We start from the raw sequence: 25,193 nt of genomic DNA on the forward strand, positions 1-25,193 counted from the left end.
CCTGAGATCTCGACTAAGGGAACGACCTAGAAAAGCACCCTCCTGTACTCTGTTGGTTTTCCTCCATTCAGCTGTCACGCAGATATTCATCTATTGTACTCCAAGATCTGGCCAAGAAGCTCCAAGAAGCTTCACTTGCCTGAAGAGAGACTTCAAAATGGTTGGAGTTTTCAAGGACTCTTGCCTGTTTCTTTTCCCTCCAGATGCAAGCTTGCTAGCACATCAAAACAGAAATACCATTAAGAGCGTAAACACTTCCTTTGAATGCATGGAAACCTTGCTCAGCCTTTATTGTAATGGTTGCTGAAACCCACCATTAACTACTCATATCTAAAAATAACTTTTCTCAGTCTTTCCTAGACACCGTGTGCTTTCATGAGAGTGGAGCAATCGTACCAGATCAGAGGAGCAAAGCTTGTCTTTACTGTAACCACACACTGGGGGCAAATCAGAGCACGCTACGGAGGGAGGACAAGAAGAGACACTAACACTTGTAACACTGTTTGAGGAATGTGGGAGATGCCATAAGAGTGCACAGCAGCTGTAAGGATGGGACTTCACCACGTGATGAGTTCTCAGAGTTTGGTTGATCCCCTTTTTTTCCAGTTTTTCATCCTTTGGGGGAAAAAAAAAAAAGCAATACCAGAGGACCCTGCAAAAACCCTGATGTTACTGCTGCCTGGAAGTGTAACATGACTGAATGAAACACTTTTCTGGGTCAGGAGAGCAACTCTTGTGTCTGGTCTAGACCCAGAGCACAGACACAGGAAGGGGATGCTGCGTTCAGCCTGTCGCTTCACACCGTGCTCTGGTGGCTCATCATTGTGGTGCCTGCAAGACAGCACAGCAAGAAGTGTGGCTGCAGGGATGAGTTTTCATACAAAGCTTATAAACTTAATGCAGAGGTTGTGGGGTGAGTCATGTTACTACATACACTTAAGAGGACACAAGAAAGCTAGCCTATACTCTTGGTCAAGGCTTAAAGGTCCCCAAGACCAAAGGATTTCAGTCTTGCAGAGGAAGCACATTTGGCAGGAAGAAAGCCCGTAAAGAAACCAACTGTGATCGTGTTGAAACCTATTATGACAAATCTATTATGACAAGATGCAGGTAAGCCTGTAATCAAACCAGTTACCTACACATCTGCTGCTAAGTAGCTGCTGGCTGTATCCTAGGTCACAAACTACAGCAGCTAAGAAAAGAAAAGAAAAAAAAAAAAAGAAAACCGTGGTTTTTAAAAGGAACATTTGAAAAAAATAGAAAGTGAAACAGGTTGAAGTTAACCAAAACATTCATCTAGCCGAGCAGCCTCCTCTTCCTCCCACCCGCAGCGCCGATTACCATACTACTATTAGCACACACGCCGTCGGAAACGTCAGGTATGGCTGCACCACAACGCTGCGGAGATCCCCAGGCGAGCCCGACGCGAGCTGGCTGTGCAGCAGCAGCAGCACCACAGCCACATCTTTGCGGCATGCAGCGGCTGGCTCGCTGATCTCGTGTGGCTGCACTGTTCCCAGGGCTGGAGCCAGCGTTTCGAACCACGGCGCGCTGTAGCAGGCTGATGTGCAAGCCCATTTGTTTTCCCAGATGGTATTGTACTGCCTGATGCTGTCGTGCACACGAGCCTGATACGTTCAACAGGTAGGCTGCCCAGGGAAGTGGTGGAGTCGCCATCCCTGGAGGTCTTTAAAAGACATTTAGATGTAGAGCTTAGTGGTATGGGTTAGTGGAGGACTGTTAGTGTTAGGTCAGAGGTTGGACTGGGTGATCTTGGAGGTCTCTTCCAACCTGGATGATGCTGTGACACATCCTTCCTTCAGCCATATCACAGCTGCTGTCCCACATTATTTCCCTGATGCCTGCTCACAGCACCCTTCAGTCCCGCAGGTTACGCAAGCAGAGGAGCAGCTCCTGCCTCGGGGACACTCGGCACACCGCCAGCATTGCGCCATGAGGGTCAGAGAGGTAAAAGCACACGTTGCGTTATTTTCTTCCCAGGGCGTGCCAGTTCCTTCAGTTATTTCAGATAGCCAGAGCAGCTTCCCCTACCGAGGGCAAACAGTCCTTGTCCCTTTAAATGGTGCTCTCTCGTTTCCCGATTCCCACCTCTCGTAGCTGTAGCACGCACCAGTTCTGTCTATTTTTACACCTCCTCAACCAAAATCGTGTGTGTAGGTGTCAGCGGCTCCCAGCACAGTCATCTGCTGTACCTGGTACTGCCTGTTAGCAATTCAGCAAAGCAGCCCCAGTAAGGACCTACTTGTCTGAGCTGGCTCACCTGTGTCCAGAGCTGGCCCACCTGCTTGCAGAAAGGGTTTACTTTTATAGGTCTCCTGTGCCATTTTTCAAGAACCCCTCTATTTACACACGTGACTTTAAAGGGCAGTGAACTAGGCTCTAAAACACTAGAGAGACACTTCAAAAAAGAACTCATCGTAACCACACTGCTCCAAATCACGAGACGTTTCCTTAGAAAGCGCACGGACGGGGTCAAGGACTTCGCCACACAGCTCCAGTTGCTCAAGCGTTATTATGAGAAAGTCTCATTTCGTCACAAGTGGTCAAGCTTGAAAGTGAATCCGAATCTGTGACGAAGCACTTGCATGCTCTGAATGCTCTCTGGATGCTGATGCCATCGTCACCTCCCTGAACTCTGGAGCCAGGACGTGAGAGGAACTTTTCTGCACTGCCGCCGACCAGAGCGTAGCATCTGCCAGCACCCATACATAGTACAGAGACCATCCTCACTCATCTCAAGGCAAGGAATAGAGAAATAGTTAGCCAAACATTGTTTGCTCAGCACAGCAGTGGTACTTCAGCAGAAATAAAATTTGGCCACCAACGACGAGAAGATCCATGTAACTGAAAGAACTATTTTCTCTAACCATAGCTAGATCTAGATATGATTTTTAGGACAGCTTTAACAACTGACTCTAAATAATGCAACAACGGCCTTACCCTGAATGAAGAACAAAACAACCAGGACATCTATAGTGTGTACATGGACTCCAGAAAAGCTTAGCTGAGCTAAAACTGCTCTGTCCATTGGCAGATTGTTAATACTGACTTATTGTTAGGTCAATAGTGGTCTGTTCAGGCCACCTTGTGATACAAAATCAAAGAGCGTTCAGATGAAGTGAGCCTGGCAGCATTGGTCTAGAAATCTGGAAATGCAGCTGCTCGGTAGCCTGCACATGCAGACACAAAGCTGAATTCCTTTTACTGGTGAAATCAAAATACTGAAAATACTCCAGTTTTTGATTCACTCACTAGCACTCGAGGTCTTGTCCATGCATGCAGCCACAGATTTGCACCCAGAAACGTTAAAAACTGATAAAAGGGAGCTCCGCTGCCTTCCTCATCCGTTTCCTACAGTCAGTACACCGCTCAGCAGCATCGGTCCACCAAAGTTCAGCCGTCTCTTCCGCCACATTTTGTCACATAACAAAAGCCACAACCATCTACAAGACGACCCCACAGCCCACCCGACCCCACGTCCCCTCCCTTACGCCTCCCCTGCAAGAAACGCCGGGCAGCCCGGCCCCAGCACGGCCCCATCACGGCCCGGCCCCCCTGTGTGTGCCGGTACTCACACAGCCCGTTGGAGCCGGTGCTGGAGAACATGGCGGCGGCTCGGCTCGGCACTGCCCGGCACAGCCCGGCCCGGCCCGGCCCCGCGGCGCCCCGCAGGCCGGGCAGAGCCCCCGGAGCCGCGGCCGGCCCCGGGACTCGCGGCTAAGGCGGCCGCCAGGGGACAAACGCCGCCGACACACAGCGGCCGGCGCCCCCTGTCGGGACCGCCGGGAGGGAGAGGAGGAGGAGGAGGAGGATGGGGGGGGGGAGCAGCGTGTGCATGGCCGGAGGAGGGCGCTGGGGTGGGTTTGGGGTGCCCCTCACGGCAGGGACACCTCCCACCAGCCCAGGCTGCCCACAGCACCATCCTGCCTGGCCGTGAGCACCTCCAGGGATGGGGCACCCACAGCTTCTCTGGGCAGCCTGTGCCAGGGCCTCACCACCCTCACAGCCAGATCACAGAATCATTAGGGTTGGAAAAGCCCTCCAAGTTCATCTAGTCCAACCATCCCTCTGCCACCAGTGTCACCCACTAACCCATGTCCCCAAGCACCACGTCCAACCTCTCCTTGAACGCCCCCAGGGACGGTGACTCCACCACCTCCCTGGGCAACCCGTCCCAGTGCCTGACTGCTCTTTCTGAGCAGAAATGTCTCCTCATTGCCAACCTGAACCTCCCCTGGCACAACTTGAGGCCATTCCCTCCAGTCCTATCACTTGTTACCTGTGAGAAGAGGCCGACCCCCAGCTCCCCACACCTTCCTTTCAGGTAGCTGCAGAGAGCAATGAGGTCTCCCCTGAGCCTCCTCTGCTCCAGACCAAGCACCCCCAGTTCCCTCAGCCGCTCCTCACAGGCCTTGTGCTCCAGGCCCTTCACCAGCTTCGTAGCACTGATCTGGACACACTCCGGGGCCTCAGTGTCCTTGGACCCAGTTAAAAGAAGTGTAAAGAATTTTCTCCTTATATTTACAGAATCACAGAATCACAGAATCACAGAATTTCTAGGTTGGAAGAGACCTCAAGATCATCGAGTCCAACCTCTGACCTAACGCTAACAGTCCCCACTAAACCGTATCCCTAAGCTCTACATCTAAACATCTTTTAAAGACTTCCAGGGATGGTGACTCCACCACTTCCCTGGGCAGCCTGTTCCAATTTAATCTAAAACTACCCTCTTTTAGTTTAAAGCCATTCCTCCTTGTCCTATCCCTACACTCCCTGACAAAGAGTCCCTCCCCAGCTTTCCTGTAGCCCCCTGTAGGTACTGGGAGGCCTCCATAAGGTCTCCACAGAGCCTTCTCTTCTCCAGGCTGAACAATCTCAACTCCCTCCATCTGTCTTTGTAGGAGAGATGCTCCAGCCCTCTGAGCATCCTCGTGGTCCTCCTGTGGACTCGCTCCAACAAGCCCATGTCCGTCCTGTGCTGCCAGCCCCAGAGCTTCACCCCCTTTATATATCTTCCTTTTTGTGAAAGGGGAATGTACAGTAACCAAACCAGGCCAAATACATTATTGTAATCAAGCTGCGGCACAGAAGCAGGCAGATTCACAAGGCGTGTGTGTAGGGCAGACCACAAGATGCATGTTAGCATGCCTCGAGGCCGCAGAAGAAGGCCACCCTGTTTGCATGGGGCTTGAGGGGCAGCTGCTCATCACTGGTCTCGTCAGAGTGCACAGCCAGCACTCAGGCATTGCAGGTAGAGCTATACAGATGTAAAACATGTTAGTCCAGGTATGTAGTATGTAATTACTGTCATCTTTCTAAAGATGATTTAAAATTGAAATCTGTAATTACTTGGAGAACACCTGACTCCTTACCCTTTGGAAAATTATGAGACCTGAGGGGAGAACTGGCTCACCCCAGCTTTGGGAGTCCACAAGGTAAGAGTCTACACAGGAGCCATGTGTACATGCACATTAGAGCTAATAGAGGTGTAGTCCATACATTCAGTGGAGACTAGAGAGCTTTTCAGATGAGGTCTATTTTGGGATGAAAAGAATTGCTCCCTAGAGTCCAGCAACTCTTGAACAGATGGCCTCTGGCTGTACCAGTATGTTAGAAACCTAGCTCATACGTAGGTATCAACATTTAAGATAGGCTGAGCCAAAATCCACCTCTGATTTCATTCAGATTTGGTATAATATGGCTGAAATTATTGGGCCACTAAATTTCACTGACATTTTCAAGTCCATGTAGAAGTCAGAGTTTACTGAAATAAATCATACTAGGCACTCGAGAGGTGATGATGCTCTGCTCTGCTTGAGTCACAGATGTGTGTCGGGAAGAAATGGGATGAAGTTTGTGCACTCAGCAGAACTGAGAGCCTGAAAGTCCCATCTAGCACACTCAGCTGTGAGCCTCAGCTTCAAAGATTTCCCGTGATTTATGTTCCCACAAGGTAATCATATTAGAGAGATTCTTCTCTGCAGTGTTCAGCACCAGTATGAGATGGAAGTCAGAACCACTGAGCATCCAAGAGACTCAAGCATGTATTTTGCTGAGTAAGGATGCATTTGGGCAAATACTTAATTGCTATTTTGAAAGCAGCTCTTTGGACTTGTTATCCTTGACAGATACAACAAAACTGAATGAGTGGCAGTAGCTGGCAAGCTTCTCCAAACAACATACTAAAATACGTATATGCAGATTTGTCAATACTGCTGGGATATTGGAAGCTGGCTCTAGATTTATTTGCCACTATTTTATGTAAGCCTGCAAACATATTGCTGAATCTATGAAATATCCAAAGGTCTAATATCTAATATCCCTGTTTCAAAGAAGATTTATTAAGTCAGTTTGTCTCAGATTAGATCAGATGAGATACACTGTGTGTTTTTGAGAAAACTACATACCCAGTGCTAATAATTAGACTTTCACATTCTGATTGAACAGTAAAGGAAATGTAGTTTTTGCCTTCAGACACAGCGGCAACCAGAGACTTCATTAAAGGAGAGAGCAATTTACAGTGCCAGCAATTTACAGTGCCAGCTGATAGCTTGTCATAAGAATTATGAAAATGATTTGCATTATTTAAACGTAAAGTGTTGTCCACTCTGGAGTTAAATGAAATCGTCCGTCTTCATGTTTGCCTTGGAACATATCCCAGAATAGGAAAGCTAGCACTTATCTGCTAATCTACTTAGAACAAGCTTAGAAGGCTTTGACACTGCTCAAATGTCAGCTTAAATATCTGCATTTGTTTATTACATCTAGTTAGTGGGGTCAGTTAGGTGTGTTCAAAAGAAACTTACTTAAATTTCCTACCCAAAGAAAAAAAAAAAATCCCAACAGACTGGAATTTATATATCTAACTGTTTTCTAATGTGATTAGCTTGCTTTTTTTTTTTTTTTTGTTTTGTTTTGTTTTGTTTTGTTTTGTTTTCCTCTGAACTTGCAGTGTTTTTGAACCAACTCTTAATTACTAATTAATCTCTGAGAGTCAGATGCTCCCCTGCCATAAAGAATGAAGGATAGCGGCAGGGCAGAACAGGATGGAAATGTAACACCTCACTCAGGAATTTGCTGTCTTGACTTAGTGCTATCAGGACTCTGCGGGTTCACGGGTGATGGTCCGTGTGTCTCCCTGATGTCTGTGGTTTTCTGTGTCATTCATAGTAGCACATGCAGCTATTACAACTACCAGCAATATTAGCAGATACCTGGAAATAAACAAGTGTTAACCTTAATGGTTTCAATAACTTCTTACAGTTTCCAACCCTTGTCTTCGGCCACAGAAGAATGTAAAGAAGAAAGCTGTGCACCATCCATCCCCTGTAAGGGAGACTTGTGTGGCAGCACAGCTTGCTGATAGCAGCTTGCATGAGAAGAGGAGGAAAGGCAGAAGGTAGAGAGATTCACTGGGCTGAAATCAGACTGATTGGTCCTGTGCCTTTCCAGGATTAGAGAATTTCTCTCCCTCAGAAGTGAATAATGCTTTGTAGCGCAGCAGATCTGCTGTTCTCTTAAGCTGTACAGGGTTCATCATATTACACTGTTGTTTGTTTGTTTGTTTGTTTTATGATAGGTAGAAGATACAGAACATTTTCTAGATGAGTTCTTTCCATGTACAGCTGGTAGGCTTAGAATTAGCGTGAGGAGGCTGAGAGTGGCTAGAGAAGGAACTTTTAGGTATTTCTTGAGGGGTGTGCAAAGTAAAGGAAAGAAAGCCAGTGGAAAAAAAATGGCAAGAATATTATTTTTTCTCTGATATTGTCAATTGATTTTGCATCACACTATTACAAAAATTTAGAGTGTTCAAACATTTTCTACTTATTATGGACTTAGCTATGTCAGTAAGATGATTTGCAAAACTCCAAACACAGGGTTAAAACTGAGCTCCATATCAGTGTCTAGTTATAGTAATATGTGTGTAACTGTTGCTTCAGTAACTCAAACACAATTCAAACGTCACCATCTTGTTTTTCAGCCAGAACCCCAGAATGGGAGGCAGTCACAGTACAGAGCATTGATGGGACTGGCTTACTTGGAGCAGAGACAAGTCACCAGCTGGTGGCCACCAGCAGCCACAGCTTCCTGCTCCTTGCATTGCTCACCTCCATCTGCAGCCAGGGCCTTTTCATGTCTCCTTCATTGCTAGGTCCCGCTCAGCCTTAACCACCTTAACCACCAATTATCCCAATTTTGTCCCAGCAAATGGCCAGGAATGTGCTGCATCTGCTCCCTTCTAGATTTACGCCATGCCCTCTGAACGTGGGTGAGACAACAGTGGTGCAGTACATCCTGCAGGGATGCATGCTGCAAGCACAGGAAAAATAGTTTGAGAACAAGTGCTTAATTGGACTTGCGGATGCAGCCTTGCTTTCTTCCTCACATTTTATCTTTGTGGGCTGAACATAACACACTGATAGTTTTACACCAACTCTTAACCATCACTTTTAGTTTAGTAGCTGGTCATGCAATTCCTAAGCACTGAAACGTCACGCACACAGATATTGGCATCTCTGTGTTAAGGGGCAGCACCAAGCATCTGATCAGAGAGCTTTGTCTTTGAACACTAGTCAAACACTCCCTCAAATATGTCATCCTTACAGCCTCTGTCACAGGAACCAGGCTTCTTATTTCAAAGAAGGCTGCGATCCTGTGAAAAAAACAAGAGCATATGGTAGCATAACCAGGAACCAGATCCTAATGCAAACATCTTAGAAAAAAAAAAATAGGCAAATTGATTTTGGTGTTTCTTAATTTTTGACTTTGATCTCAGCTTTTCTTTAATATTCCATGTTAGTGTTTTACTTGACTTAGGTGAGACTTAATTCTTTCAAGTATGGGAAATACACTCGTCCAACTGCCCTTGGCTGAGCAGCTGCCACTGGATTTTAGCTCATTCAGCTGAAGGGCATTAATTTACCACACGGAAAACTGGGAAAGATCAGTAAGCATCAATGAAATGATGAGATTTAAGCATAGCGCAGAGGAGACCCAATTAAGGAATTTATTAGAAGAGCAAAATATCACATACAGCGCTCTATAGCATAAATCATATTATGTATAGCAGCCTGTACCCTTTCATGCACAGTAGAGACCATGCACTAGTCATCTTTTTCAGATTGAATTTATGTCAAATATTAGCTTTGTGATGCGGAGTACATGCTAAATTACCCAAGACAACTAACTCTCGGTGATAGCAAAAAATAGAAGCCTTTAAAATGCAGAAGACAACTTACATTGCTGCCTGCTAGTGTGGCTGTGTTGAAATTGACTGTTAGGAAAATTAGATTAAAAAAAAAATACCAGGCTATTTAATGGATCTTTTTTTTCCTCCCTGATACCTATCGATATTTCCCAGACACCTTCCTCCTCTTGCTCCACATCCACATGCACTTATCACGTTCTGTGTATCTCCCCACGGTGTAAAGGTTATTAAACTCCCACGTTTACGCTCAGAGCCAAATCTGTGTTTGAGGGAATACGTGGCCACCCACGTCACGATGTTATCTGGCTGGTAGCATAACTCTACTAATGGATTCAAAGGGACAATAAAGCCTTAAGAAATTCTCCCCAGTATCATTACTTTGTCTGTATTTATTTCAACTGGCACATGAGGTCTTTTTTCCCCCAGCTGCAATTACCCATAGCAAAGGATGTTTGTGGTCATGTAATTCCACTGACATACAGTGATCCCTTAGAAGAGCTCGTACAAAGTTAAAGGATGTTCACCCCAGAAATGTACTTGCATGATACGTACAGTAGAAGTCAGTATGCCTCCAGGAAACAGACATTCCTGAGTTTCTTTTTTTTTCTCTAAAAATGTTAACAATGGACAAGTTTGATGGAAAAAAAAAATCTGTATCGTATGATAGTATAAAATTTTGCCCAGCTAGAGCCTTTAAATTGCAATCAGTCAGATAATAATAATAATAATAATAATAATAATAATAATAATAATAAACTTCTCTTCTTGAAAGATGAACTGTTGTAAGAAAAATCAGTGTATTGATAAATCCAATTTAAATTCAGCAAAATTATTAGAACCACAAGAAATACGGCTTATTATAATTGTTCTTGCTGCTGTGTTATATACTTGTTCCACAGTGGGCTGTTTTCTGTCTCCTGCTGCTAACCCCATCATGCCAGTGAGATGTCTAACACAGGATTACCTCTGCTCTAACCCCAAATATAGGAGCAATTGAATGCAAAATCCAGACCAAGCTGGGGTGTCACCACAGAGCTCTGTTCGTGAGGCCGCTTGCAGCAGACATCACCAGCTGGGGCCAAGCAATCTTTCCTGGCATGATGGTGATTTCCTTGGCCTGCATTCAGCTACGCTGCCATTTTGGGCTTTTTCTCTTCCAGCTGAGGCCTCTCCCCACACCACGAGGGGGAGATGATGCTATTTTGCAGTTACCAGGCGCGCACGCACACAAAAATTCAAGGCGGTTTTACACTAAGCCACCAGGAAAGAATTCAGCGGGACGTTAAACCGGAGAAACAAGTGCTGAAATTTCAAGCCATCATAATCTTGGAAGTAAAACCCCAAACGTCTGGGTAATGAAGCTTCCCAGACGTGTTTGTGTGCTGCCTGAAGCCTTGCCCAAAGAGCCTTGATTTCACGTCTCGGCTCCCGGCCGGGGCCCAGAGGAGTGACTCAGAGATGCTCGCTCGTCAGCACCAAAAGAAAACGAGACGACAGTCGGAAATTGATAGGGGGAGGAGGAATTAAAAGGCCTTGCCTGAAAGGGAGCACAAAACCCAACATTCATCTTCTCTGCGATGACACACATCTGTTGTGGATCTTGCAGCAGGAGGGACAGCAGCCCGAGGAAGAGGGACAGAGCCTGAGCGAGGGCTCACCTGCTGGGACACTGATCCAACAGCTGCTCGACCGCTTGCACTAGTGCATTTTTTGCACCATAATCAAGCTAGGAAGTCATCATCGGATACCAAATCAGCTCATATTAACACTCAAGTTTATTGTCTTGCTTTGTCCCTGCTGTAAACTTTGATAGCAAGCTTCTCTTGGAGAAGAAAAATAAAACTGCCAAGGCAATAAACTCATTTGTACATATACAATATGCATTTGCTGCAACATTTATTCAGTCAGAAGATGTCTGGCCCATGATTATATACATCAGTTAGTATGTATTTACAAATCATGTCATATAGGTGACAAAAAATATATATATATATTGGTACAAATACTGGTTTAATTCAAGAATGCCAGACAAAACACTTACTCGATTAATTTTATATGTGAGAGCATATTGAAAGGAAAGTGCTTTCAGTCCTTTTCCTATTTCTTTGATTCCAAACTTCAACACAGCTTAGTCCTTCCACAATCGCATGGTTGGGGGCTCAATAACTTATGATTTGAACCCATTATCCAGTCAGTATGAGTGAGCACCTGTGTGTTTGTCCATGCAGGAAAAGCAGCCTGTGGGCTCAACTCAGCATCAGTGCTCTCGCTGGCAACATGTAGATCTGTGGGCAAAAATTAAGCCTTGGCTTCCTAGGCTGCCTTTTGATGTCATACAAAACCCAGTGCTTACTTGTAGGTAAACTGCTTCCACCTCTGAGGGTCACAGCATAGAAAGATAAACAGTATGTCCAGGAAAAGCACCAATTTGGAGCAATTCCCCCGGGAATTTGGGGCTTAATACTCAAGAACCTGCATTTTATGCAACACTTAGGATGTGTCAGTAAATTACACTGTAAAATGGGGGAAAAAATGCAGCAAAAAACGTATCTGGTACATTTTATAGCCTGAGTCAAAGAATTCAACAGAGGGGGTGCCATTGGTCCCAGTGGAGTTTGGAGATGAATGGTGCACTTTGAACTTTAAAACTGCGGCGAGTGCGAGGCTGAGCCGAGGCAGATGGAAAGTGCTTGTTATAGCTGGGATGATTCACGGCACAGATGGGCTCTGCAGCATTTTGGGTTTGTTTTGAAACAGGAGCGGGAGGACGCATAGTTAACATGGAGTGGGAGGCTGTGTTTGTTGTGCGTGTGGGGCAATGGCACGGAAGGAGATATTAAATGGAGAGGGGAAAAAAAAAAGAGAGAGAGAGAAGGGAGTGGTCATAAGAGAAGGCTGAGTGGAATGCGAGGAATTAGCACGGGGTGGAGCAAGAGATGAGGGGAAAAACAGAGGCACAGTTGGAGTTACACAACTTGTCAGGTCTTAAATGTGCTACTGACGGAGGAAGAGCCCATAAAAAGCTCCGGGGATGAGACACGGCAAAGGTGGTTGGCAGAAATGATAACAGCAGTGGGCTCGAGCCCAGGCGGTGTGTGCACAGCAGAACGATGGCTAAAAGAAAAAAAAAAAAAAAATAGAGGAAATTAGGTTAAAAAAATAGTGAAAGAAGAGCTGGTGAATTATCCTGAAGAACTCCAGATCCCTTGTATCCTTAGACTCTTCTTCTGTAAGTTCATGCAAGTTTTTTCTGATCTGTGTTACCTAGCCAGGCTGTCCTGTGTCACGAGTACCCTTGTGCTCCACACAGGTTATGAAGATGTACCTCTGAAAATCCTGGTGTTACAGGACCTGCCGAGTTTGTGTGTGTGTGTGTGTGGGCAACACGTGCCCAAACCCTCCAATTATATGCAGATAAGTAGCTTTTCTTGGGGTGTGTTTGTCAATAAATATGGTGTGTGTGCACGTACATCACTGCAACCCTCCCAGCCCGTGTTTGGTGACTCACAGTCCCTGAGCTAAACCAAGGAGGTGTTTGGAGGTCATGGCACTGCTCTGGCAACAAGAAGAAAGAGTTTTAGGAAATAAATTTGTCTGTTATTGGTGCTTGCGTTGTAGCAAGTGCTTAATGGACATCTGGACTGATCATCAAGCGGCTGTTCCGTCGGAATCAGAAGTAATGACACGTGCAGATAAGGCACATCAGCAGCTTCAGCCTGATGGGATGAGCCCCTACCTGACACCAGCAGCAAATGGGAAGAGATCTAATTGTGCTGCTAGAACAAATTCTAATATAATGCAAAACTCATTTGTGTAGGCTTTGAACTGGAACTTGATGACTCATCAGTGTTTTGGCGATTGCTAACAGCAACGTGAACGAAGTAGCAAAGTTCTTTGCAAATAAAGGCTAATGCTTTCTAAACACTCATAGGATACAACCTCTCTCCTGCCTTCTCTGAAAGAAGCTCCAGGAAGAAAATCGATAAGTGGATCGTTTGATTCAAATGAAATCGTGCAACCACCTCGGGTAAGAATTCAGGGTGAGGCCTGAGAAACTCCTTACCGAGATGGAAAATCATAAAGCAGCGTCTTTCATCACATATTGTATTTCCTCATTTTGCCTTGCTGATATAGTAACAGCCGAGATGATCTTCTCAGCCACAGGCATAATTAATAAGGCATTGGCCTGGGTTCAAGATAAGAGTGTTTTAGACCTTTCAGAAGCAGAACTGAGATCCAAACGGATAGCAGATCACTCGCTGCTGAATGAAGACCTTCAAGAATTTAATTAGAGTGTGGGAAAATCTGAAAGCTTTTCGCGGTGGACAGAGATAAAGGTGGAAGCGCAGTATCCTTTCAAACCCAGCAGGAAAATCAGTGTGTGAGAAACCAGCTGACAATGCTACCAAAACCCAGGTACCGACATTGCCTTGGCAGCAATGATGGCCCCTCTGCCAGCATCCTCTCTGATTTCCCATGGACCCTAGCAATGAAGGACATTTGAATATATTTACAAATAACAATTTAATCAAGAAAAAAATATATATATATTTGAAAGGGACTCTAGATTTTGACCTATTTGAGGGGATGACTCAACACCAGCTGTTCTTGTCTCCTACAAAGGTTTATTGACAACTGACCCTTTTCCCTTAAATCAGAGTGTACAAATGAGCACTCAGACTTTTATTCATGGCATGACAAAAATGCAAAGCAGTGTATCTGTTAAATCATTTCTATGCCCAGGAAGACTTGCTGACAGACGAACTGCTTTCACAACCAAAGTGTTTTCTGACCCAGCAGGGATTATTTTGTCTCTTCCATGCCATGACAGTGCTCGTGATTCAGTTGATTCCTTCTGCATATTCCTGCTTCCCAGGCACGAGGGACCTGCCTGCTGCCACAGTTTCTTTGCCCAAATATTTAGTCTTTCAATCAGTCACACTGCTTTATGGCAAGAGAGGAGCCTAATTAAATGCTGTGGGTTCACGAGGCTGTAAATGGAGGTGTGGCCTCGTATGCTGTGTGACAAAAGCGCCAGGGGCAAATGCCTCATCCATCCTCCTTCTATGTCAGGTGGCCTTTCCTCAGGCTCAGCTCTGTGGAGAAACCCTTGTGCAATAGAAATGAGGCACAATTAGAGTTTAATAACAGTTTTATACCTGCCCTCCGCATGGACTTTCCTATTTTGCAAGAAAAGCTGCCTGGAGGTTTAGCATAATCTAACACGGAATAATTTTTGCACACAAAACATCAGCAAGAGTGTCCACGCTATCATTTGGTGAGCAGCAACTTTAATCAGTGGTTAGTTCAGGCTTTTCCTTCATGAAAACATGTTTGGTGAAATTCTTCATAATTCATTTTCATCAGCCAGCGATGTTTAGATCTTTCAGACACTTAACGTAAACCCTAATTATAATGATAATGGATGCTGGAAACAGTGGATGACCAGTCTCAGAGGAATTATAATCTCAATAGACCACTCATAAAAAGAGAAGGATTTACACAAGGGAAGCAGTATGCTCAAGAGTGACTGAATCAGGACTCTGTCTTGCTTGCGATGTCTGCTTTAGGAAGGATTTTGAGGTGTTGGCATTTACAGGAGTTATGTAAAGAAGAAAAGCTGAGGAGTCTGAAGACACGGATGCTAGCCAGCCAAAAGCGACAAAAAGAAACCAAAGGGCACCTGGGTATCTCTGCTTGGATCCCAAGAACATGCTCAGAACAAGCTTTACAGGCAATGGCAGTAAAAAGAGTGCAAATGAGAATCAAATTCTCTCTCTCTCGCTGGGAACCTGTCCAGGTGACTAAGGGGGCTAAAGCACTTCCTCACCAGCATGCCCTTAGGCAGCATCAGCTCTGGGCCTCTCTCTGAGATGCCATGAGGCTCATCCACTTCATCCCATTCACATGCAGACCCAAACAACGCCCGACCTGCAAAGGCAGAGCTCAGAACATGCTACTTCTGTGCATCAGGTCAACAGTTCAGGTGACTACCAGAATTTCCCCTTGCCTGTAAACCACACGGCCAGGTTATGTGCTGACTCGGCTTCTTTTCTTTTCAGTTTCAGCTTTGTGTAGAGAGGCACTTTGAAATTATGCAAATGTACAGGTTTGATTCTCCTTTCACATTCATGTTTCACATTCATGTGAACTCCGATTCAGATTCAAATTTACATTATAAATATATATATATACACACACACACGTATTTTGCTCATCATGACTTAGAGCCCTGGAGCATGAAATTACGTGTCTGCAGTACATGTGCAAACAGGCTGGCAGCAGGGGTTGTTTCAGCACCCGCCTTTGCTCATTCTGCCTCGGAACTGGAGAGGCTGCAAGATGAAATATTAGCCTAGTTGTACTGCAGTGTCCTGTAATTTTATTAAGAGACTGAATATCTTTTGTGGTCTCCTTTTAAACCTAAGGACTGAAATCCTGAGATTTCCTGAGACTCTCTGCTTTGATTTTTTCCCAAGGAAAAGTTTTGAGGCCGTGACACTGCGAAGAAGATGTGAGAAGTGTAATGCAAGTTTGCTGCAGAGATTCGGAAAGAAAACACCAAAAATCATAAAAGGTACTTCAGGAATGTCCATAAGCCAGTCCTATTATCTGGGGAGGCTGACTCACATGTTTTCAGAACTGGAATTAGCCGTGTTGTGCAGGGCCACCCTCTGCCCTACTTCACCTATGCAACCACCCGTACCAATAAAACAATTATACAGCATTATTATTCTTATTTAGTAGTGTGCTCTGCCCACTGGTCCAGACCAGCAACACAAATGATAGAGCAGTGATCCTACTGTGTTTTCTTGAACTTTTTGCCCAGGCCTCCTGGCGATCTTAAAACACAGCTGTTCTGTGGAGATCAGAAGAGGTCAGAGACAGCAGATGAAAAAGTGATTAATTTGAAAAATGTCTTGTACACTTTCACAGTAGTCGAAACCATACAGAAACTCTGTGTTCAGACTTCATGTGCGCGTATTTAGATAATCTGAGGAATATTAGCTAGCCATTGTCTTGGTGCACACAGCTGACGTCCCTACTGCTATCTGCCCCTTTTCCAACAGAGGCAGAGAGACAACATCTCTTCAGAAACATGGGCAATTTGGGTTGGACAAACTGTCAAAAGGATGAGGCATTTAAAAAAATAATAATAATAATTAAAAAAAAAAAAAAAGAAAAAGAAAAATCAAACCCAAATAATGAAATATTGCATGACTAGCATGGAGGGTAGAATTGCAAAATGACACAGAAATGAAATAGTGAAACAAATCTAAGTTTCACAGTTATAATAATATTTCATACAGATCTTTAGATGGATTAAGTCAGCCTAGCTTCATCCATTCATTCCCTTGAACCAAAATGAAGTTTTTGCAGTTGAGGATCTGGCTTCTTCTTCCTCCACAACCGGGCACAGATACAGCTTCCTCTTAACACTTTATGCAGAGGCATCTCATTTACAAATTGTGAGAGCTTATGTCAATGTGTTGAAGTTCATTTTGTTTAAGCATGCAGTTCTCTTGCCTGAACACAAACAATATATGCAGCAGCTATAATTTTCTTGTGACTAATTTGACCTCATAGTTGTGGGCGATCAAATGCTTTGCCATTTTTGGTCTGCAAAGAGCTACTCCTTTAATTATATTATAACTGAGATAACTGAGCTTTTTTTTTTTTTTTTGGTCTAGCCTTGTGAAAGGGTTGGTTAACACCTTTCTTGGAGTAGACTTCATGAACATGTAAAGGAAAAAATTCTCAGATTATTTTTTTTTGTAAAGCAAAGCTAATTAATGCATGAAGTACAGCAGAGTTAAGTAGTAGAATCACAGCTTGTAAATAAAGATAAGAAAATTATAAGAGGTGTGACTGATATATATGTAATTACCTGCTTAGGTGGCAGGAGGTGGCCTGATCTGGAAGAACCAGAACGGATTTGGGAGGCAGGAAATCCTGTGTTGTAATCCTCATTCCACCCATGAGTTGTGTTACTGCAGGCAAATTACCCTACCTCTTCTTCACTCAATGAGAGTCACGTAAGGATTTATTAGTGGAATTGACAAATTACCTGAAACACTTAAAGTGTGATTTAGGCACTTATGAATATTACATGAAACAGGCATAGAATCACAGAATCATAGAATCATCAAGGTTGGAAAAGGCCTTCAAGATCATCAAGTCCAACCATCACTCCGACCTACCGAGTCCCACCACTAAACCACGTCCCTTAATGCTGCATCCACACGTCTCTTAAATACCTCCAGGGATGGGAACTCCACCATCTCCCCGGGCAGCCTGTTCCAATGCCTAACCACTCTCTCTGTGAAGAAATTCATGCTAATATCCAACCTAATCCTACCCTGGCGCAACTTGAGGCTCCAAGGGACAAGTGACAGGAACTTCACGTCCTGTCACTTGTCACCTGAGGAAAGAGACTGAAATTAAAATTTTGTTACAGCATTTTCCATATTCTGTTCATAAGTGAGTGGCACAGGTGAGGAAACAGGGACTCATGACTGTTCTTTGAAAGTTAAAGGAATCTGATTTTTGTTTCTTTAGAGTAAGGGACTGCAAAACAGATTGCAAGAAGGGAATTATCACAGTAAGATGCACGAACATGAAGAGAGTGCTGCCAAAGGGCTGCTGATAACATAGAATCAGGACTTTATGTATCTTCCAGATAGGAATAAGAGAACCAGTGTCAATTCTCAAGAAAAACAAACAAAAAAATCTTAAAAAATAAAAATAATCAACTGTTAATGACCAATTAATATGATGCTATAAATTCATGTTAATCCAGAATTTTACTCAAAAGCAATGTTTTTTAAAAGGATCTAAACTCCTGCTTATAACATCTCATCCCTGCTATATACAGAGAAAAAAAGCATGAAAGATGGGGAAATCCAAGAGGAAGCAAACAGGAGGCTGAGTCATCACTGAGACCGTGCAGTCAGAGGGTAGATGTAAAATCCTGAAAAGCACACATCATCAGCTTTATCGAGCTTTGCTTCAACCAGATTCATTTAGAGGGCAGAGGACGATTCCAGTAAATCTCCCCAGCGTTCCTCAGTGTTCAGACCTCCTGTGTGTGAGGTGTGTTACAAGCACAGCTGGAACATCTGTGTGTTTCCCAGGTGTTACATGACAACTGACTGCTTGATATTGTCTCATTTGATAACATACAAGCTATACATCTGGAGCTATTTACCCACCTAGAGTCTGAACAAATCACTTTTCTAACCTGTCACAGGTTAGCATGGGTCTGGTGAGAGGATTTCTGCACGAGATCCTTCCAGGCTATGGCCACCGATGCACTGAGTCTTAGGGTACAGAAAGAGGGGCAAACCCTTTCCAGGTTGCTCCTAGGACTGCCTGAAAATCCTTTCTCTTTTCAGTGCATTTAGTTCAAAGATGAGTCTTACCTCCACCAAATTAAATTAATTAATTTAGGTCAAGCCACCTCACATGCATGCTGGCCCAAGTCTCTGCATCTTTTATAACCTCTATACCTCCATAGCATCCATCCACAAAGAAGCCTTGAATTTCCTGTTGGGGTGGATAACTGCACCCTTCCAAGGATGAGGACCTGAAATAGGTTGACCTCTTTCACACTTTTCTGTTCTGAGTCACTGCTGAGCAAACAAACACTGTCATGAACAGAAACTGAAAAACACGAAAAGAAACTAAGGAAATGGCAGGACATAAGGAAAGAGCAGGACAGTGGAGAAGTATTTTGCTCCTCTAATGCTAAAAATCCCTGGAAACATAGAAAAGTTCTCGACATTTGGCTGTGAAAAGAAATCAGAGAGGTTCCACTGAAAAAGACAAGCCACTAAAAGATATTTTGCTAGTTACAAAATTAATTTTGCCTGGGTAGTTGGAACATAATGACTACAACAATACTACAACTACAGCGAAATGGAAAACAGCCAGGTCGTAGTTTTGTTTCTGGCACAGAGCCGAAGCATTTAATACCTTTGATATTGTTTCATGAAACCAGGCAGATGAATTATGGAAGAATTTTACAAAATGTGAAAAGGTAAAAGTAAATTGAAACATATAAGAAAGAAATTTTCATTAGGAGGTAGATAAAGAGCGTGAAGTGCTGGAGAAGGTTGACTGATGTGGGGCTGAGTAGCCAGTTTTATGGGTTTTAGCAATTGACTTGAAAGAGCCAAGCCTGGTTGGATCCAGAACATAAGATTCAGAGCTGGAAAGTTGGAGGACTTGGGTTAAATGTTAAGAAAACAACCAGAATTTGTGAAACAAAGGAAGTTACCTAGCCCAGCTGGAACTGGAGTAGGAAGGACAATAGTCTAGCTCAGAGGCCAAGGCAGAGATTTCAGAGCTCTCCAATAGAAAAGCCCAGAAGCAGAAAGACAAGCGTGGATCAAATTTCAAATCCTTTAAAAACAAAAAATTAAGGAGCTATACACAGGGTAACAAACAACAGGAGCCGACACAATGTCTGGCATCTGAATGGTGGTGTAAGATCTGAAAAGGATTACATCACTCGGGCAGGGTTTGCCAGCAGTAGCAGGTTGTGCACAGCAGGCTGGGAGGGAATGACAGCAGCCCCACCAGCTCTGAGGAATTCTTTGTAAGAGAACAGGCTCCAGCACAACGGGGGAATGAATGACCCAGGGAAACAATGAGGGAAAGAAGGAAGCATTGTTCTGAGAAGACACGGAGTGCCTGCTCTCAGGTGTGCAGGCCAACGCGATGCCACAGGCAATGAATGGCACTGGTACGCGCTCAGGAAAATCTACAGCAGTAAAAGGTTGGCAAAAGGAAAATCTGCTCTCACTCTGGCTTGGCTGATTGCCAGCAAAGGAGGTGAACTTCCTCAAGGCCTCATGTGGCAGAGGATGAGGCAGGACCAGGGGAGGGCTGGAGGGAAGCTGAAGGAGGGCCGCAAGCACTGAAACGTGTCAGGCAGGAGTGTGTCTTCTGATTTTTGCCCTTCACCCTACCTCCAGGTGAACTGTCAGTCCAGCTAGGTGAAGGGAAATGTTCGGTCACTCCAGTAAGACTCTGGTCACAGATTCCTAGAGAGAAATATCTAACACTACCAGCTGCATCGGCCTTGGCGAGTTAACACATCCGCAAAGCTGGGGGTGGGCGAGAGGACTGGCATTTCGGGGCTGAATCCAAAAATAGTAACGCTACAGGATTACCACTGGAGATGGGAATGCAGAAAAACCTGCCATCAGAAAGGTGCCTTTCTAAAGGATTGTGAGGCTGCAGAAACAGCAACCTCAGTTTGAGAACAACCAGCCAGGGCTGAGGCCACGGTATGCTTATTTTTTTTATGCACCTCTGGCACTGCTCTACACAAGATGTGGATTTTTCTGATATTTCCCTGGCAGCTGGCTAATTTCGGGGACTGTCAGTAAGCAACCTCTGCACGTAAATGTATAAACTGTATGCAAGCCATACCTCCAACACTACATTCACCCCGACCCATACAGTCACTGCAGCTAGATGACTGTGGTCACACAGGATGGCTCTCCATCCCACTGCACTCCCTGACTCGATCCCAATGAGTGTTGTGTAAACTATCTAAATTTGCAACAAAGGAGAGCAGAAGCCCTCCCTGCACTGCCTTGAGCCTCCAAAATCTTTATGACATTCTTGAGTATAAAGCTTGGCTCACAGTATATTCACAGGGGTGAAAATTAAGAGGTGTTCATCCCATTTTGGAACTTTCAGTTTCTAGTGGAAGCCAAGGTTTGTCCTTTGGAAAGTATCTGGGGGGCTGTGAACATGAAACAGATGCCACTCAGGCCAGACCTATGCAACATGTTTCCTTTGCCTCGTTTTGGACTTTTCTTTCTGGGCCAGAGGTATGTTACTAGAGAAGTCAGCTCTTAAGTTCAACGTCTTTCTGGTAACCTTCACATCCCCTTGGAGGATAAAGAAGATTCAGGGTCTCATGGTAGGTTTTGAGTATGCAGCATTTCATGGAGATGGTCAGTCCTGCTTAACCCCATCTCCAGCTGTCATGAAGTTCCATGAAAAATCCATCCCTTCCACATTTTGTCTTACTTTCCCAAACTTTGGTTCACCCCAGAAAAGGAAGACTTCAAATAAATGCTCTTCAGTTTGGTCTTCAGCTGAGGCAAAAAAAAAAATCATCCAAGGATATGCCAGTACTATTCCTATAATAAGAGAAGGGGAAACTTTTGGAGGTTATCCATGATAACCCACCCACTTATCAGGCATTACTCCTCGGCACAGCCTTTCATGTCAGAAGGCAGCGTTTGGGAACATCTTGCAGGCATGACGTAGGCTATCTGTTGCTCTGCTATAAGCCATCAGATAGATCGTGCGCTACCACTAGGAACAGAAGGTTTCTGAAAATGTTTCTTAACGGAGGAAAAAGTAATGGTAGCATTTTGAGAAGCGACACCCACACAAGTCGCCAGTCCTCGTTTCTTTCCTCGTGCCATATGTTCCTGCAGGTATGGGATCCTTCACTAGATGATGGTTCAGCCTGCTCTGTGTACTCCTGTGTTCAGGGGGGGAGTGAAAGCCTCAGCTGACAATGCCTCAGCTGTTACCTGCAACAAAACAACTTGTCCCACGAAGCCCTGGCTAAAGTCATGCACTCTCAAATACGATAACAAAGAATTTCAAACACTTTTATTTTCATTTCTGTGACGTGTCCTTGGACTCTGTTGGATCGGCTGCTGACAGAGTCAAGGACCTGACAGGAGCCTGAAGGTGGGCTTTCTGGCTTTTTTTTTTTCCTTCTCTTTTTACTATTTTAGTCACCTAATGGTGTCTGAGCTGCAAACCAAAGCAGATGTGATTATCTCAGCTGTCACCGGGACGGAAGTGGTGTTGTAAATAGATAGGATCCAGAGCACATAGTACTTTAAAGATCCAATTGCAACACTTTGATATACAAACAGTGACAAATAGGAAACCACTGCAGTCTTTCAAGCATCAATGCAAAGCTTTCACAGGGACTATTGCCATTGTCAGCTATTTCATTCATACCTCTGAGTACCACGGAGAGCCTGCTGCAAAAGCTCCTTCTGAAAGCTGCGTGCTCAGCTTTAATGAGAAAAGGAAATGGTAGGCAGAAAATAAAGTAATTGAACTGCCACAGTTATGGCAACCCTGACATTCGATGGCAGCCCTAACAGCCGCTGAGTCAATGAGAACTGAGAAGTATATTATGGGTGCTGCAGGCTTTAAAAGGGAGAATGTTATTGAGAAGGGCAAGGTTAGAAAAACAATGCTTAAACTAGAATTAGAGGGATAAGCAAAGACTCAGCTTGAAAGAAATTGTGTTCACACAATTAAGCATGTACTTAACTGGAATTTTTACATGACTTAGCTTACACTTAAACAGTTTTCCAATACCAGCACTAGTTATTCTCATCACAGCAGGTGTTCTCTCAAATTCTGTGTTAACTACAGAATCCACTGTAGTTAAACCAATCTTTCCATGGAAAACAGCTCCTTTTACAAAATCCATCTACAAAATCCAGAACAACAACAACAAAAAACACATATTTTTGCCTATTATGTGTTTCTAGGTGACTGATAACTACAGCACATCATCTATAGGTAAAATACTACTTGAACGGTTAATTAATTTTACATTTCCAGATATATTTATTGTTAAGTCAACCCTGATTCTGCTAGTAATTCCAATAACCTAACTTTATATCTTTTTACAATTATTACTGTATTTTCCAGTACATTTTACTATATTTACTGTATTTTTAATCTCAAGAGGACTTTTCAGGGAGCGAGGTACTCCCTGACAATATATAAGAACTGACAACACTTTTAAGGTAGACTTTAGTAGCAATCAAATCACTGAATTTCCTAGATTTCTTTGAATATTGTATGATGATTGTACGATGTTTGATTTATTCATGTAATAACGTTTAGCAGGTTATTTTTATACATGATGCCCCACACTGTAGGCTTAACTCCTGCTAAGTCTTTGATGTATTTACTAGAAATAGGGATAAATCTTTTTATTACAACTCCATTGAGAGCTAATCTGCAACAATCTTGAGCTGTATTATATAAACACCTAAGTTTCATTTTAAAAATTGAAAAATTTAAATGTGTAATATACTTCGGAGCCTAACATTACTTAACTAACTGTGCAAAATGTGTTAAAAATCCCCAGAATTCTATTAATGCAAATACTAAAATATTATTATAGGTAATTTTCCTTCCTTTTAAAAAAAAAAAAAAATTAAAAATAATTTATTTTAAGTAAATGAAACATGGACATCTTATCTAGGGAATCCCAAACAAAGACTACTGAGTACGAAACAGAAAAAGGTCTATTTTATTCTGCATGTCTGAATTAAAAGTATAATGAAAAATGTCGGGGAACTACAGGCCTGTCAACCTGACCTCAGTGCCAGGAAAGGTGATGGAAGAGGTCATCTTGAAGTCCTGCCTGACCAACCTCATCTTCTTTTATGACTGGGTGACCTACCTGGTGGATGAGGGAAAGGCTGTTGACGTAGTCTACCTAGAGTTCAGCAAGGCCTTTGACACTGTCTCCCACAGGAGGACTGTAAGGAGGCTCAGGGGAGACCTCATTGCTCTCTGGAGCTACCTGAAAGGAAGGTGTGGGGAGCTGGGGGTCGGCCTCTTCTCGCAGGTAACCAGTGATGGGACTGGAAGGAATGGCCTCAAGGTGCAACAGGGGAGGTTCAGGTTGGCAATGAGGAGACATTTCTGCTCACAAAGAGCAGTCAGGCACTGGGACGGGTTGCCCAGGGAGGTGGTGGAGTCACCGTCCCTGGGGGTGTTCAAGGAGAGGTTGGACGTGGTGCTTGGGGACATGGTCAGTGGGTGACACTGGTGGTAGAGAGATGGTTGGACCAGGTGATTTTGGAGGGCTTTCCCAACCCTAATGATTCTATGATTCTATATCCCAAAGTGCCAAAGGAAATTACTAATTGAGGAAAGTTCAAGTCAGAATCCTGTTTGTCTTGCAAGAGTCATGGATTGCATACGTTGCAGTGACCTGATTGACATGGCTATACTGGCTAGCAGAGCTATTCTGTGATAAGAGGACAGCTTCACCTCCACGACCAACTAAACTTCAACCTTTTGGCAATAGCTAGGAGAACCGCAAAATGAAACACAGATGCTTTTGCATTGTGGAGACACAACTGTTGAAAACTCACTGAAAGATTAAAAGCCACCTTGATTTTGAAGATTTCTAAGATTAATTTTGATTGTGTGGTGCAAACACATCCGATCGGTATCGTTGCTGAAGTTCCAGTGTTATACTTTTACCCTCCCTCAGTCTGCAACTTGAGAGAGAAGCAGGACAAAGGCAGAGAGGAAAGTTGGGTATCTAAAATATAGATACCTGTATCTTCTGGCTGCACTGTGCTTCCTTTAGTGCTGATGGTCATTAAGAGACCCCTCCAGGAAGCAATCCCCTCATGCTAAGGCTGAAGTACACCAAACGATCTGCCCTCTTGTTGCTGCCCCTTGTCCCTGGGGGTACAATTTAGTAGGGGTACACCTTGGGGTACATGTGGCAGTCACATACAACACCCAAGGCTGCTGGAAACTTGTGGCCTGCCAAGGCTGCAGAGATACATCTCCAGGACTCAGCGTAAACAAACAACTGGATGCGTCATCTAACATAGCACCACCCAGCTACTGCCAAAGCCAAAATGGTCTCTGATTGTACTGACATTGTACGGTGTTTGAAGGGGCATGCAGTGGCCACGGAGGCTGGCAATGGCATGCCAGCACTGCAGCTTGCATGGAGAGCTGGTGGGTATGACACATGTTGTTATAGGGCAGCACCAGCAGTGGTGCCTACCCCTGTCTTGAGGGAGCCGACTGCTATGTTTCAGCAAGTCCTCTGGCTGGTGGAACAAAATATTATGAAATATTCCTTTTTTTTTTTTTTTTTTTTTTTTTACTGCTTGATGAATTTGCTCATTTTTAAGCTCAC

General features: G+C 44.1%; 1 protein-coding gene across 2 annotated transcripts in view; it reads right to left on the minus strand.

The window, feature by feature from the left end:
• The window catches only part of UBAC2 (UBA domain containing 2), an 88,326-nt gene extending 84,648 nt beyond the window's left edge, over positions 1 to 3,678 (minus strand). The window contains exon 1 of one of the 2 annotated variants that reach the window (XM_032182369.1): positions 3,597 to 3,678. In XM_032182369.1, the coding sequence (XP_032038260.1) occupies positions 3,597 to 3,627 (31 nt within the window). In that variant the 5' untranslated portion in view covers positions 3,628 to 3,678. Of the gene's footprint in view, positions 1 to 489; positions 588 to 3,596 lie in introns of those variants that run through there. The other variant, XM_032182362.1, reaches the window with a different exon arrangement.
• Positions 3,679 to 25,193: the final 21,515 nt, after the last annotated feature.

Source organism: Aythya fuligula, chromosome 1, assembly GCF_009819795.1.
Source record: "Aythya fuligula isolate bAytFul2 chromosome 1, bAytFul2.pri, whole genome shotgun sequence".
NCBI classification, from domain to species: domain Eukaryota; kingdom Metazoa; phylum Chordata; class Aves; order Anseriformes; family Anatidae; genus Aythya; species Aythya fuligula.